At 41.9% G+C, this 13,222-nt stretch overlaps 1 protein-coding gene across 2 annotated transcripts in view; it reads left to right on the top strand.

Annotated features, from left to right (window-relative positions):
• Positions 1–13,222, top strand: part of pde8b (phosphodiesterase 8B) — a 78,607-nt gene that overhangs the window by 24,402 nt on the left and 40,983 nt on the right. For both annotated transcript variants that reach the window (XM_037979589.1, XM_037979590.1), the window contains exons 3-7: positions 6,495–6,685; positions 10,749–10,808; positions 11,467–11,524; positions 12,746–12,834; positions 12,916–12,994. In XM_037979589.1, coding sequence (XP_037835517.1) covers positions 6,495–6,685; positions 10,749–10,808; positions 11,467–11,524; positions 12,746–12,834; positions 12,916–12,994 — 477 coding nt within the window. The remainder of the gene's footprint in view (positions 1–6,494; positions 6,686–10,748; positions 10,809–11,466; positions 11,525–12,745; positions 12,835–12,915; positions 12,995–13,222) is intronic.

A 13,222-nucleotide genomic window follows, 5' to 3' on the forward strand; every position in this document is an offset into this window, starting at 1 on the left:
CAAAATGAAAAGCATGAACAAATACTGTATATCCCCAGTCATCACTTCTTGGACTGAAGGTGACTGATAGAATGTTTTAGCTACCCAACCCTATTGGGATGTGCCACAAAGCATCCCTCTGTTCTTACAGTAATAGCCTGAGAATGAGCTGTTTTATTAGGTGCTTGTTTTTGAGCTGTGCCTGTTTGTCTGATCTCCAGGGGTTTTTGAGTTCAGCTCTCTGTATACTTGGGTGAATGATGTGAGGGGCCTGGCATGCCACTCATGTTCATGCTTAAGCTACAACATCCAGCTCCATCCCTCCTCCTCTTTATTGACCAAGCCAAAAAGCATTGCACCAGGATTTTTTGAAAATAAGAAGGCAGGTGGAGGGTTTTAATAAAAAGCAGTGTAAAAGATTGTCTCATTCCCCATTAAACACTGAAAAATCTCTCCCCAATACCAGAATCCTTTCTCTGTAGTTGTACCCCCAACATTGTGCTTAATCCATGATGTAACCCGACCCTCTCCCACTTCAGTCCCTCCACAGGAACACAGAGATGAAAGCAGAGATAAAATGCTCTGCAGGAGAGAGCTATATATTGGGACTTTTCTCTGACATTTACTGTTACAGCCTCACAGGCCTGGAGGGTTTCATATTCTCCAGATAGCCCTGTTTCATTCCATCTAAAAACAGGATTTTAAAACTTGTGAGTGAATGTGAAGTAAATCATACATTATTGGGTTTCTTAAAGTGAAACTGTAGTGACCTGCTGAAAACCCAGAAGTTTAAACTTTCACCCATTTTTAAAAGCTTTTGCTGCTCCATGTACTGTACAAATGTTACTGACTGTACTTGGAAAAGTCACTTGAATGAATGTGCAAAAAGAGCAACTGAAACTAAGTTAGTGAAAAAGTGTGTTAGTATTTCAACAAGTAATTCTTTTTTTATTAATATTTCATGGTTAAAAAAACTTTACCTTTATCAAAGACTACATAAACCTGGACTAAAAAATACTGTTCATTGTTCACACTGATTAGTCAGGTGTTTCATAACGGAGTCAGAATGTATAAATACAGGCTGAGCTACTCCTCTCTGAATCTCCATCTTATCATGGTCCAGGAGTTTGTGTGCCTGAATGATCCTAGGATCTATGCTGTCAGGGGCAATTGCCCCCAGTAGGGTCTCCCAAGGCAGATTGATCCTAGGTGACAAGGCAGACAAAGATCGATTCACAGAAAACATCAAGGAGCTCAACGTCCCTGGCCCAGACATGGGTTAACAGGGCCCCACCCTGCACTCAGGCCTGAGGGAGGGTCTTGTCGGCAAGCGCATGCTGGGCCTCTACCTATGGGGCTCCGTCAGGCTTAGCTCGAATGAACAACATGGATTTGCCTTTCTGTGGGCCCACCACCTGCAGGAGAGGATCAGGTGTAGTGTACTATGGGCTGCAGCCAAAAGCGTGGACCTTGGCACTCAGACCTCAGCTTACCAAAGCTGGCTCTTGGAACATTTAAGGTCAGTTCTCTGGTGGGGAAGGAGGCTGAACTTGTGCGTGAGGTTGAGAGGTACTGACTAGGGCTCACTTCAACGCACAGCATGGGTTCTGTAACCAGTCTCCTTGATAGGGCCTGGATCGTTTTCCACTCTGGTGTTGCCCATGGTGAGACGCGCCAGTGATGTTGCTGAGCGATGGAAAGAATACTTCAGGAACATTCTCAATCCCACCAGCTCATTTTCCGTAGAAAAAGCTAAGCCTGGGGACTGTGGGGTGGATGTGTCCATAACCTGGATGTGTCCATAATGTGGATGAGATCTGTCCTGACTTCCTCAAGAATCTGGATGTTGCTGGGCTGTCTTGGTTAACATGCCTTTGCAACATTGCGTATACTTTAGGAGCAGTGCCACTGGATTGGCAAACTAGGGTGGTGGTTCCCCTATTTAAAAAGGGGACAGAAATGGTGTGTTTACATTAGAGGATACACACTCCTCAGCCTCCCTTGTAAGGTCTATTCAGGGGTGCTGAAGAAAAGAGTCTGGTGGATGGTTTAACCTTGGATTCATGAGGAACAATGTGGGTTCTGTTCTAGCCTAGGAACACTAGACCAGCTCTCTACCCTCACTCTTTACCTTTAGGTCCTTGAGGAGACATGGGAGTTTGCGCAACCAGCCTGCATTTGTTTTGTGGACTTTGACTTCAGTCCTTATACAGACAGTGCAAGAGTGTGGTTTGCATGGCTGGCAGTTAATCAGACCTCTTCAGGGTGAAAATAGGACTCTGTCAGGGCTGCCCATTGTCACAATTATGTTCATAACTTTTATGGACAGAATCCCCTGGTGCAGCAAGGGGGTGGAAAGGGTTCGTTTTGGTGGCCTTAGCATTCTTTCTCTGCTGTTTGCAGATTGTGTGGTCCTGTTAGCATCATTGTACCATGATCTCCAGCTATCACTGGTGCGGTTTGCAGCAGTCAGGACAAGGATCAGCACCTCCAAACCTGAGGCCATGGTCCTCAGTCAGCAAAAGATGGACTGCTCTCTCTAGGTTGGGAGTGAGGTGTTCCTTAAGTGGAGGAGTTTAGTCATCTCTGTGTTTTTGCTCACAAGTGAGGAAAGAATTGAGTTTGAGATTAACAGATGGTACAGTGCAGCTTCTGCAGTATTGCTTACTCTGTACCGGTCCATTATGGTGAAGCGGGAGCTGAGCACAAAACTGTGTTTACCAGTCAGTCTACATTCCTACCTCCACCTATTGCCCCAAACTTTGGGTAGTGACCCAAAAATCAAGATCTCGGATACAAGTCGTCAAAATTAGGTTTCTCCACAGGGTAGCTGGACTCTCCTCTACAGATAGGGTGAGAAGTTCTGTTACCTGGAGGGACTGTGAGTAGAGCCGCTGCTCCTCCACAATGCGAGGAGCCAGTTGAGGTGGTTCAGGCATCTGAGACACAGGGACTGGAGATAAAGCAGACTTTGAAGGACACCGAGCCTGGGAAAGGAAGAGGGAGTGAAAGAAACCAACATCAATGGGCCTTTGTATGATTCATACTTAAACTCTTCTCTTTTTTTCTTTCTCAGCACCATGGATGGGGAGGGTGTTGTAACTTTACCCTGTTGAGCTAAGTCGTCAGTAGAAGGCGTGTTTTAAGTCCACTATGTATTCAAATAATAAAGAAGGAGGTAACAAAAAGTTGTTTTGCATAATCATGAAGTGATGTCTGATAAAACTCTGTGACAGGGGGAGGGAGCGGAGTTCTTGGGGGAATAACGTCTTGACGTAGAGTCGTTGAGAGAAGGAATTTACTGATTTTCTAATTTTTGTCTTTTATTTTTTTTGTCCATTTTTAATCACATAACTTGTAACTGGGATATAATCTAATTTTTACACCTTCAATAAAGTTTGGCCGTGAGGCGTATACCTGATCGGTGACTCCTGGGCTCTTTCCTGCGTCCTCGGTAAGTTTCTGAGTGTGCGCTCTCTCTCTGCTGGTTCATTTTCTGGTGTGGTGGCACAATAAGGGCACGAGCTGAGCTAAGTTAGGGGTGCCAGGGTACCCCCCCTTCCCGGTTCCAGTCTAAAAGCCTCAGAGAGGAGTGACAGAGGGGACTCGGGGCTCACCGCGGACGCGGGCTCCGTTTGGCCTGTCGCGTCCTCCGTTTGGCCTGTCGCGTCCTCGCTGGGTCCTCGGGCCGCCTCTTGGCTAAAGGAGCAGTGATTCACCGTCTGGAGCCGCGAGTCAACCGGTCAAGTTGCATCATTGTTTTTTCGTTTTATTTTAAATCCTACTCATCTGGTAGTCTGACAAGTCTGTCATGGTAATTTGAGTCTTGTCGGACATCTGGGTGGCTCAAAGTAGGTGAAAGGTGTGGGCCGCAGACCTCCCAGCAGAGGCTGGATTCACCGTGAGCACAAAGCGAGCAGGTGGATTTGACTCAGCATCAGGTGTTGACTCAAGCTGTCTGGACCCTCGGGCCTTTCCACATGCTCTGTCAGTATTAAAGCTTTGAGCTAAATGTTCATATTGTAGCAGCTAAACACAAAGTGATCACATAAGATCTGTGTTTAAGTCTTCTCATTATCTAATGGAAGTGACTTGGGCTGGCTGTTAGCAAAATATCTCATGAACTACTGGATGGATTTCAATAAAACTTTCAGAAGGTAATCATTGGATGTTCATCTGCAACTGATTAACTTTTGAAGTCAACATAATTCAATGGCCACCACAGCTAATCAACCTTATCCAACATAAAAATGGCTATAACACAGTGAATTATACAGATATTGAGCTAATATTTGGTTTGGTAGTAGCTGAAAGTCATTCACATTACATACTCTGAGTGCTAACAAGGTTTAACCAAATTGGCCATAATTCCATAATTTCCTGAGATGATCTTAGTCTAAACTTTTGGCATGAAAGGCAGTGGGTGATAGGTATTTCTTTAAGGAATACAATGCCTTTACTCTGTTTTCTGCCATGTCCAGCTGTGACGGACAGTAAGAAGTTATTCTGCACTTGTTAGGATGAGTGAAGAGTCATCATTTTAGCTCCCCGATTGTTATTTTCTTTGTGTCAAATACCTTTGTCTACTCGCTGTGACGCTCAATCTGTTGTTGTCCTTAGAGCGTGTCAGAAGGTGATGCTGCTGTGAGGCAGAGCTGAGTACTGTTAGTTCTGGCTGCAGACCCGCTGCCTGTGTGTGTGTAGGCTCGGAGTGTCTCTTACAGTCACATTTCTTCATCACTGTACCAAAGGTGGTTGGTGTTAGTGGTCAAATCACAGCATGGGATCAAAAACACAAGTCTTCACTCTGCGGGCTTCTTGTCTGACAAGGCAAAATACAGGGTTTTTTTTTGTTGTTTTTTTTAATCTGTTTGCTCAGGGGGGGTTGGCACATTTATGTGTCAACCCCCCCTCCCCATCCGTTTCAATCAGCCTCTTTGATGCAAAACAGCTTGAAGCTTAAAATATTTTTGAAATAACATGCAATGGTCTAAGAAGTTGCATGAGTGGATTCAAATGACAGTTAATGAGGCAGAAATTAAATGTCAAACTGTGTGCCACTGTTGAGCACACTGGGCAACAACTGTTGGAGGCCTGATGATGGACAGCGTTTACGTTTCTTGCAGATGTCTCAAAATGTTTGCGTTTTTCTTGTGTGAGTCCCAGAGACATGGAGTCTGTCACTTGAATTTTGAGCATGTTCAAAAAAATGTAAAAGAAAAAAGAAAAAAAAAAATCAAAATCATTGTAGAGTTGTCACAGATGTCCCAAAACCTTCTAAAATCAGTTTCTGTAATTTTACAGCATGGTGCTGTACTGTGGCACCTGCACAGGAGCTCTCCGAGGCTACAGCCCTGAATATCCATCTCTAAACACACATCGATGATAAATAAAGATTGAAAAACTTGTCCCAATCTGTTTATCTTCATCTCTAAATTGTACTAAATGTGGGTGTGGCATTACAGTCAGCTGAGGTGGTTAACTGAATAATGTGCATGGCTTAGATTACAGTTTAGCACAAATAACCTGGAAACCTTTAAAAATCTATGTTGTGAGAATCTGTTTCCTCAGTTTAAATACTTTTGTAAATTTTATTCATAACATTGGTGTCTGAATGCAGCAGGTGATGTATTTAGTTTTGTTTTCAGTATGAATAGAGAATACTCAGTAAGATCAACAAAATGATCTAAATCACATCAGACATTAGTGAATCAGACACTTGCATCGCCGTTTAACTTTAGTCCAACAGTTCACTTAGAAACATGCCCTTATGTATAATTTTATAAAATTGCCATCCTTGTATCATTTTGATGTTTTCTAACCACTCTTATAGTTCATAATTTGACTTGTTTTATTTAAAATGAGACCATATTGTGTTGTCTGTTTTTCTACAGTTGACAGAAAGTGATGTTTGTAATTAGTTTAATGGTTTGTTTAGAAGTTAGTAAACTTGGAAAGAAGAATTTGTCCAACTTTTTATTGTTACTGAACCTCAGACAATATTCTATTGATGACGTCTGCTAGTAAATCTGTCTGCACAGTTTAACAAACTGAGTTTGAATCTGTGTGCACAGCTGAATTCATACCGCTCTTTTCTTCTATGTTTACCCCCTGTGGGCTGTTTGCACAAAGATGACTGCTCAGCTCTCTGGTCACTTTGCTGAAAATGCTCAAAATCCAGTAGGACTGCAACAAAAAAAATGACTATTTTCACACAATTTTGAGTCGCTAACTAGTCTCCAGCAGTTGCAGCCCTGTGACAAACTGGTTTTAGTTTCTATTACAGCACATTCTGCAGAGGAAAAAGCTATATTTTGCACCTTTACCTGAAGTGATCCTGATCCTGATCCAGTAAGGAATATAACCCTGTAGAAAGTGAGGTTAATCTCTGATTGTGATTGAATATGTGCTTAATGTTTTTGTTCATCAAACCATGGGGTTGTAGTGTTAGTGTTTAGTTACTTCAAACATGAAGTATATCTCTGAGATAGCTGTCTCACCCAATGGGTCCTCAGGTCCTGCTGGTGTTTGCTAAGGAGGACAGCCAAAGTGATGCCTTCTGGTGGGCCTGCGACCGTGCTGGCTTCAGGTGTAACATAGCACGAACACCAGAGTCTGCCATCGAGTGTTTCCTGGACAAGCACCATGAGATCATAATCATCGATGGACGTCACTCACGCTACTTTGAGCCTGAAGATGTGTGCCGGTGAGTCATGACCCACACACAGTATGTTTGCCACCTATACTCACTGTGAGAAATTCACATTTGCAGCAATGACATTTAAGAATAGTCAGACAGTTATGAAAATACACTAGTTTACCTATGCATGAGGAGGCTGATCACCAGTCTTGTTTGAACTGTAAATGTAGCATTTCAGTTTATATTACTTATTCATGGCTTTACTTCATTCTTTGTGCTGCAGAAACTTGTAACTACTGCTGAAGTCAGGTTATTTTACATGAAAAATGAAAATAGCCCATTTAGAGTAGAGTCTGTGTTAACTGTTACATGAGATGTACTTTGGAGGTAAGGGAGAACTTCTTGGTGCCATCTGCTGTTCACTGGGAGCATCACAATAATCAACAGACAGATCAGTTTGAAATCTTTCACAAGTTATCACCTGCCTGTTGCCATTCAGCAGCTGTAGGTGATAAGGTTTTTGTGTGCGTGTGAGTGTGTGTCGGTTAGCAAAATATCTCATAAACCATTGGACAAATTTTATTTTATTTTATTGTAATCATTGCATGCACATTTGCAACTTATTACCTTTAGGAGCTGACCCGATTCAAAGTGGCCTCTGCAGCTAAGCAACCTGCCTTAAAAAACAGGAAAATGACCAAAACTTCATCAGTTTTGCAGATATTGACCTAGCTGTAATACTGATTCAGCTGAGAGTCATCCTTCACACATTTCTTAGTGATAAAAGCTTGCACAAGAGCTATAACTATTTGGAGTCAACTCTGTCTGTCTGTTAGCAAAAGTATCATGAACAACAAGATTTTATTTAAACTTTGGTAAAAATCAACGTTAGATGAACATCTACAACTGATTTACAAAGTTCAAGATGGCCACCACAGCTAACCACTATTCGAAACACAGAAATGGCTACAAGTCAGTCATTTCTGAAGACATTGAGCTCAAATTCAATGTGGTAGTAGCTGAGAGTTGAGCTGGATGTGTACTCTGTGAGAAGTAAAGAAATCTGCTCTCGCTGACATAGTTGCAACACGTTTTTTCTCACAGGAACATTTTATACTCAACGAGAAACTGCAGGCAGAACTCCTGGAAACCGCTTACTCTGGGTCTCTACTTTACTGTCCCTATACAGACTGACCTCAGCCAGGCATTTTTATTATACACACTAAAACAGTACACACTGTTTGGCAAATTTGTCATGAAGAGACCGCTTCCTTTTCTGACAGAAGGTGCACAATAATGAGTAAACAAAGCCTCTTTTACACGGGCTCTAATTCAGAAGTCCGGCTCTACTCGACTCGGCTCTATAAAGAATGCATCGCGTTCACACCGGCCAGTTTGGTCGGTAGCAGAGGAACGCCTCCTCGTGTTGCGGGGGGCGGGGCCACGGCGTCGGGGGGTGCGCTACCGAAACTTAGCACAAGTTGTGTAAACAACAGAAGCGCTATGGACAACGTTGGCCCTGTGTTGTTGCTGTTTTTTAAACTTATGGGGATTCTCCTGAGACTTCAGGAAGAGAGGCGCAGAGGAAGATATGCTCTGGATGCCGCGATTGTTGTACGGAGTAGGACAGCTGTTATCAGCTGGAGATTTTAGGCTTTACAGGCCTTTAGCTGGGGGACAGACGGCAGAAACGTTGCAGGGTAAGCTAACGCTGTTGTTTATATTCCTACCTTCGCTCTTGATGCTTGCATCTGGCCACACCCACGACCAATGAGTGAACAGGAGCTAAGCTTGCTCCGCCCACGAAGCAGGGCCGGCCCGGCTGGCCCGACTCCGAAGCAGGGACCAAAGAAGCAGGGCTGGCCTCGACAAAATGCAGATGTAAACGCTCGCAAAGCGAGCCGAGTAGAGTGTAAAAGGGGCATATTGCCCCCAACATGTTCAGGCCAGCACAGCCAGAGAGAGCCGCCCGTGTCTCTGCTCTGTCTCCTCTGTGACATCTCCTTCCATGAGTCCTTCACCATTTGACTAGGTTTAGAAGTTTTGCTGGGACAGTTGTGACAGCCTCAGCCAGCTGCTCCTCAGTGCAGCAGTTGAAACAAAATGACTCCACTGCAGTTCACCTGCTTTTCTGCAGAAACACGCTCACAGCAGTTCTGACCAATCACTCAATAGCAGACGCATTCCCCTGGAGAAAAAGCTCTGCCCAGACCTTGTGCACAGAGCAGGCTCTTGAAGTTCAGGAGAAAACAAAATGACATGTTTTTTGTCATGCAACTACATCAGCGAGAGCAGATTTCTTCACTTTTCGTGGAGTCTGAATCCAGCACACACACTGAGTGGGACTTCTCAGTATGTCACATGGCATTGCACACAGTGCTACTTTCAGAGTTTGACCAAAACTTGATCATTTCTCAACATAAGATGAACAACATAAATGTGAACACTCGATGTCATGAGTGAAAAGAGACAAAAGCAAAGTGGTGTTTCAGTGAGTGTGCACTACAAATTCTGATTGGATTTGTTGACATGGCAGCTGGAAAGTTGCTCTGGGGAAATAAGTGCTCAGGCCGGAGAAACCTTTTTTTTGTCCGTTTTTCCACAGAAAAGGTCCCTGACTTCTTGTCTTATTGTAGACTTACCATATTCACTCCCTGTTCCGTACCAGCTGTTGAGTTTGGACATCTGTCCCCTCCTGCTCTCTGGCCTTTGTGAGCATTTGAAGATTTATATAAGAGGTATTTTTAGTCTTGTATATTGTACTGTTTCCCCTTCCTGCCAAGTTTTCCAATAACATTTTAAACATGTTGGTTTTAATGTGAGTTCTGTTCCTGGGTTTAATGTGAGAGTGAAGGCACTGATTAATGAGGAGATCTAATAAAAGCTGGATGTTCTCTGCCTTTTTGGCATTTCTAAAGAGTTCATATTTCTTATTATTTTTATCCAGGACAAGTGTCTGTGGGTTTCTGTGCTCATGAAGTTGTTCTGCAGAGTTTTGAACTTCACTTGTTGTTAGTAAAAGTCCAAAACTCAAAGCTAAAAGCCACTGCATGTGTTATGTTGAGGGATTTATTGTATTAAAAACCATATTTGTCTCTCCTGTCTTCTAAGCACCACAGTTTGGTAGCTCCTCACTGTCTCCTTCACTTCTTTACTTTTTAACATTTTTATCACACACTGCCAGCAATGAATAGGTAATAATGTTTTTGCTCTTGTCTGTGTGTTTTTCTGATCAACCACTGGACAGATTTCAATACACGTTTCAGAAAGTAACCATTGGATGTTTACCTACAGCTGATAACCATTTGGTGTCAACCCCACCCAAGATGGCCACCACACCTAAGCAATCTTATCAAATACAACAATGGTTAAAACTTAGGGGATTTTTAATTTATTGAACAAAAATTTGGTTTGGCAGTAGCTAAGTGTCATTCCTAACATACAGTCTGAGCACTTACTGATCTCACAAAATCTGTTTTTAAAGCTTTGCCAGGAACTATTGGAGTCTGTTAGCAAAGTATCCCATCAACCACTGGATGGGTTTAGATGAAAATCTCAGAAAGTAATTACTCAGTGTATATACAGCTGATTAACTTTGGGAGTCACCCCGATTCAAGATGCCCGCCACTGCTAATCAGCGTTAGCCAATACAAATGGCCATGACTTTTACAGATATCACTCTGAAATTTGAGGTGGTAGTGGCTGAGACAACAATTACTCAGAGCACTACTACAGCTTGTAATATCTAATAATTTATCTGATAAGTTTGACCTTCTCAGCCTAAGTTTCACAGAGTTTTAGTTTGAACGTCTGTCATGAAAGGCGGTGGGTGATTCTTCATTCTTCCAAGCAAAGACAGGTCTTTAATGCCATCATTTGTTGCCCTTGTTGCTCCTATTGTATTCCATCACTCTCTGCCTATTCCTTCTCCACTTCCAGAACATTTTTCTGAACATCGTGCCAGCCACGTGGGGTTGCTGCATTTCTTCTGTGGTGATGACTTCACCCTGGTTCTGCCCACATGTTTGTTCTGTACCTGAGTCTGAGCCACTTCTTCCAAGCTCAGTGTCTGAGGAAAATGACCTTCTATTGACATGACATCCAACTGTGCATTGTTTCCTTCTTTCAGGATGATACGTGCCACAAAACCATCGGAAAACACAGTCGTTCTCGCTGTTGTGCCACAGAAGTAAGCTTGAATTTGAATTTGATGTGTGTTATGGATGTTTGTTCATCCCATGTTGGATAAAAAAGATGTGTGCAATCAGGCTTTAAAAACTGTAAAAACTTGGCTACAAATTGGGTTGTAAATTCTTTGCAGTTTTATAAGCTGAACAAGTTAGTTTTAAAAAGTGTAATTTAACCAGTTTAGAATTCAAAGCTTTTACAGTAAAATCTATGTTTGATCCAGAGATTTTTCTAAATTTTATTTATTTTGAGGAACTTTTTCCTAATTAAGGCTTTTAAAGGGCATGTAATTTGAGACAGGTCTACATTTTCTATTTCATTATGGTGAGTTTATGTCTTAACTTTTAAATCATTACCTGCATTAAACGTCCTGTTGTCTTACTTTTATACGTCTTGGCCTTTAATATAAAATTGTAACCTGAACCTGCTGTTGCAGACACAACAGATAGCTACAGGTCAAATAAGACTGTTGGATTTCAGTTTTAGCATTCTGCTTTATTTGGTCTTTTTTATTAAAAAGGCTGATTGAGGAAACTAGTGTTCAGGGTCTTTTAAACTGTATAGTTTCCCATACACTGTTGGAGGAGATCTTTATAGTCATGTTTTGAGTGAATGAATGTGGTTGCAGATGATAATAATTCCTTTCTGTCGTTACACAGACTGTCTGACCAAGAGGAGCCGTCTGTTCTTCCTCTCCTGTGTGCTGGATTTAGCAGAGTATGTTTGCTCATTTTTCTGTCAAGGAGTTCAAGTCTTACTTTATTGGGATTCTAAAGAAATATAAAACACAAACTGGCACTGTGCATGCTGAATGCTGAATGACTTTGCTAAAATCTGCCTAAGAAGTTGAAAATGACTTGAAGCTAAAAGAAATAGAACACTAGCTAAAACCTAAAAGCAGCAAAACATGAGCTAAAAGCTAAAAAACACCAAAAATACTAGCAAAACAGTGGCTAGAAGCAGAACAATGTGAGCTAAAAGAAGCAAAAGCTAGGTAAAAGCTAAAAGTATCTCAATCCTAGCTAAAAGCACTAAAAGACAAGCTAAAAGTTAAATTAGCAAAATGCTATCTAAAAGTAACAAAAGCCTAGGTAGAAGGTAAATGTAGCAAAAAGCTAGCTCAAAAGGTAATACTAATATACTAATACTTTAAAATACTGTTGTTAGTTTATAAATCACTGAACGGTTTAGCACCACAATACATTAAAGATCTGTTATCGCTGTACCAACCGTCTAGACCCCTCAGATCTTCTGCTTCTGGACTGCTCTGCATCCCCAGAACCAGAACCAAACGAGGAGAAGCAGCTTTCAGTTTCTATGCACCACAAATTTGGAACAAACTTCCAGAAAACTGTAAAACAGCTGAAACACTGGGTGCCTTTAAATCTCAACTTAAAACCCACCTGTTTAGAGTTGCTTATGGCTAAATTAGGGTTAGAGTGCGGGTTTTTGATGTCTTCGATGTTTTTCTCTTTCTTACTGTTTATTCAATGTCACATGCTGTTTTTATTTTGTTTTTTAATTATGTAAAGCACCTTGAAATGCCTTGCTGCTGAAATGTGCTATACAAATAAAATTTGATTTGATTTTTGATTTAATAAAAGGTTGCTAGAAGCTAAAGGTAGTAGAAGACTGGCTAAAACCGAAAAGTAGTAAAAAACGAGTGAAAAGCTGAAAGTTGCAAAAGACTAGGCAGAAGTTAAAATAATCAAGTCAGACTAAAAACAGAAAAAATGTTCCTTTAAGGTGGTTATATAACAAATTATGCAGAAATAGTTAGATTACAAAAACAACAGGAAACCAGTAGTGTTAATACTGAACCAGCACATGATTTGCTGTGTTAAGAGGCTGTTTAATGTGTAAAACTGACTCATTCAGTTCTCCCACTGTTCTTTCTGCTTCTCTTTCAAACACCACTGAACCCTGTTTGGCCTCCAGAGGTTTGTGGAGAACAGCAGCGTGTCAGCGTGTTATAATGAGCTCATTCAGATGGAACACGGAGAGGTGCGCTGCCAATTTAAACTCAGGTACAGCACAGAAAAAGCTTCTGACACAGGCTTTATTCAGCTCTGTAGTAAAGCCACTGACGTTTCTTTCCTCATCCACAGGGCTTGCAACTCTGTCTTCACTGCACTGGAGCACTGCCAAGAGCCTGTGGAGATCACCAGTGAGGACCACATCATTCAGGTGGGGATATGACCAGGGGTGGAAATTAAAAAGTTTGTCCACCAGCCACTATGGCTGGTGGACAAACTTTTTTAACAGCCACTCAAATATTTTACCAGCCACTATTTTTTGTTGTGACAAAAAGTAATTTCATATGATGATGATGATGGAGGTGGGTGGAAGCAGTTGTGGTGCCCTACAAGCTGAACAACACCTCTTTCTGGACACTGCATGGAAATAACTGGATTA

This window comes from Kryptolebias marmoratus, linkage group LG14 (genome assembly GCF_001649575.2).
Source record: "Kryptolebias marmoratus isolate JLee-2015 linkage group LG14, ASM164957v2, whole genome shotgun sequence".
Classification (NCBI taxonomy): domain Eukaryota; kingdom Metazoa; phylum Chordata; class Actinopteri; order Cyprinodontiformes; family Rivulidae; genus Kryptolebias; species Kryptolebias marmoratus.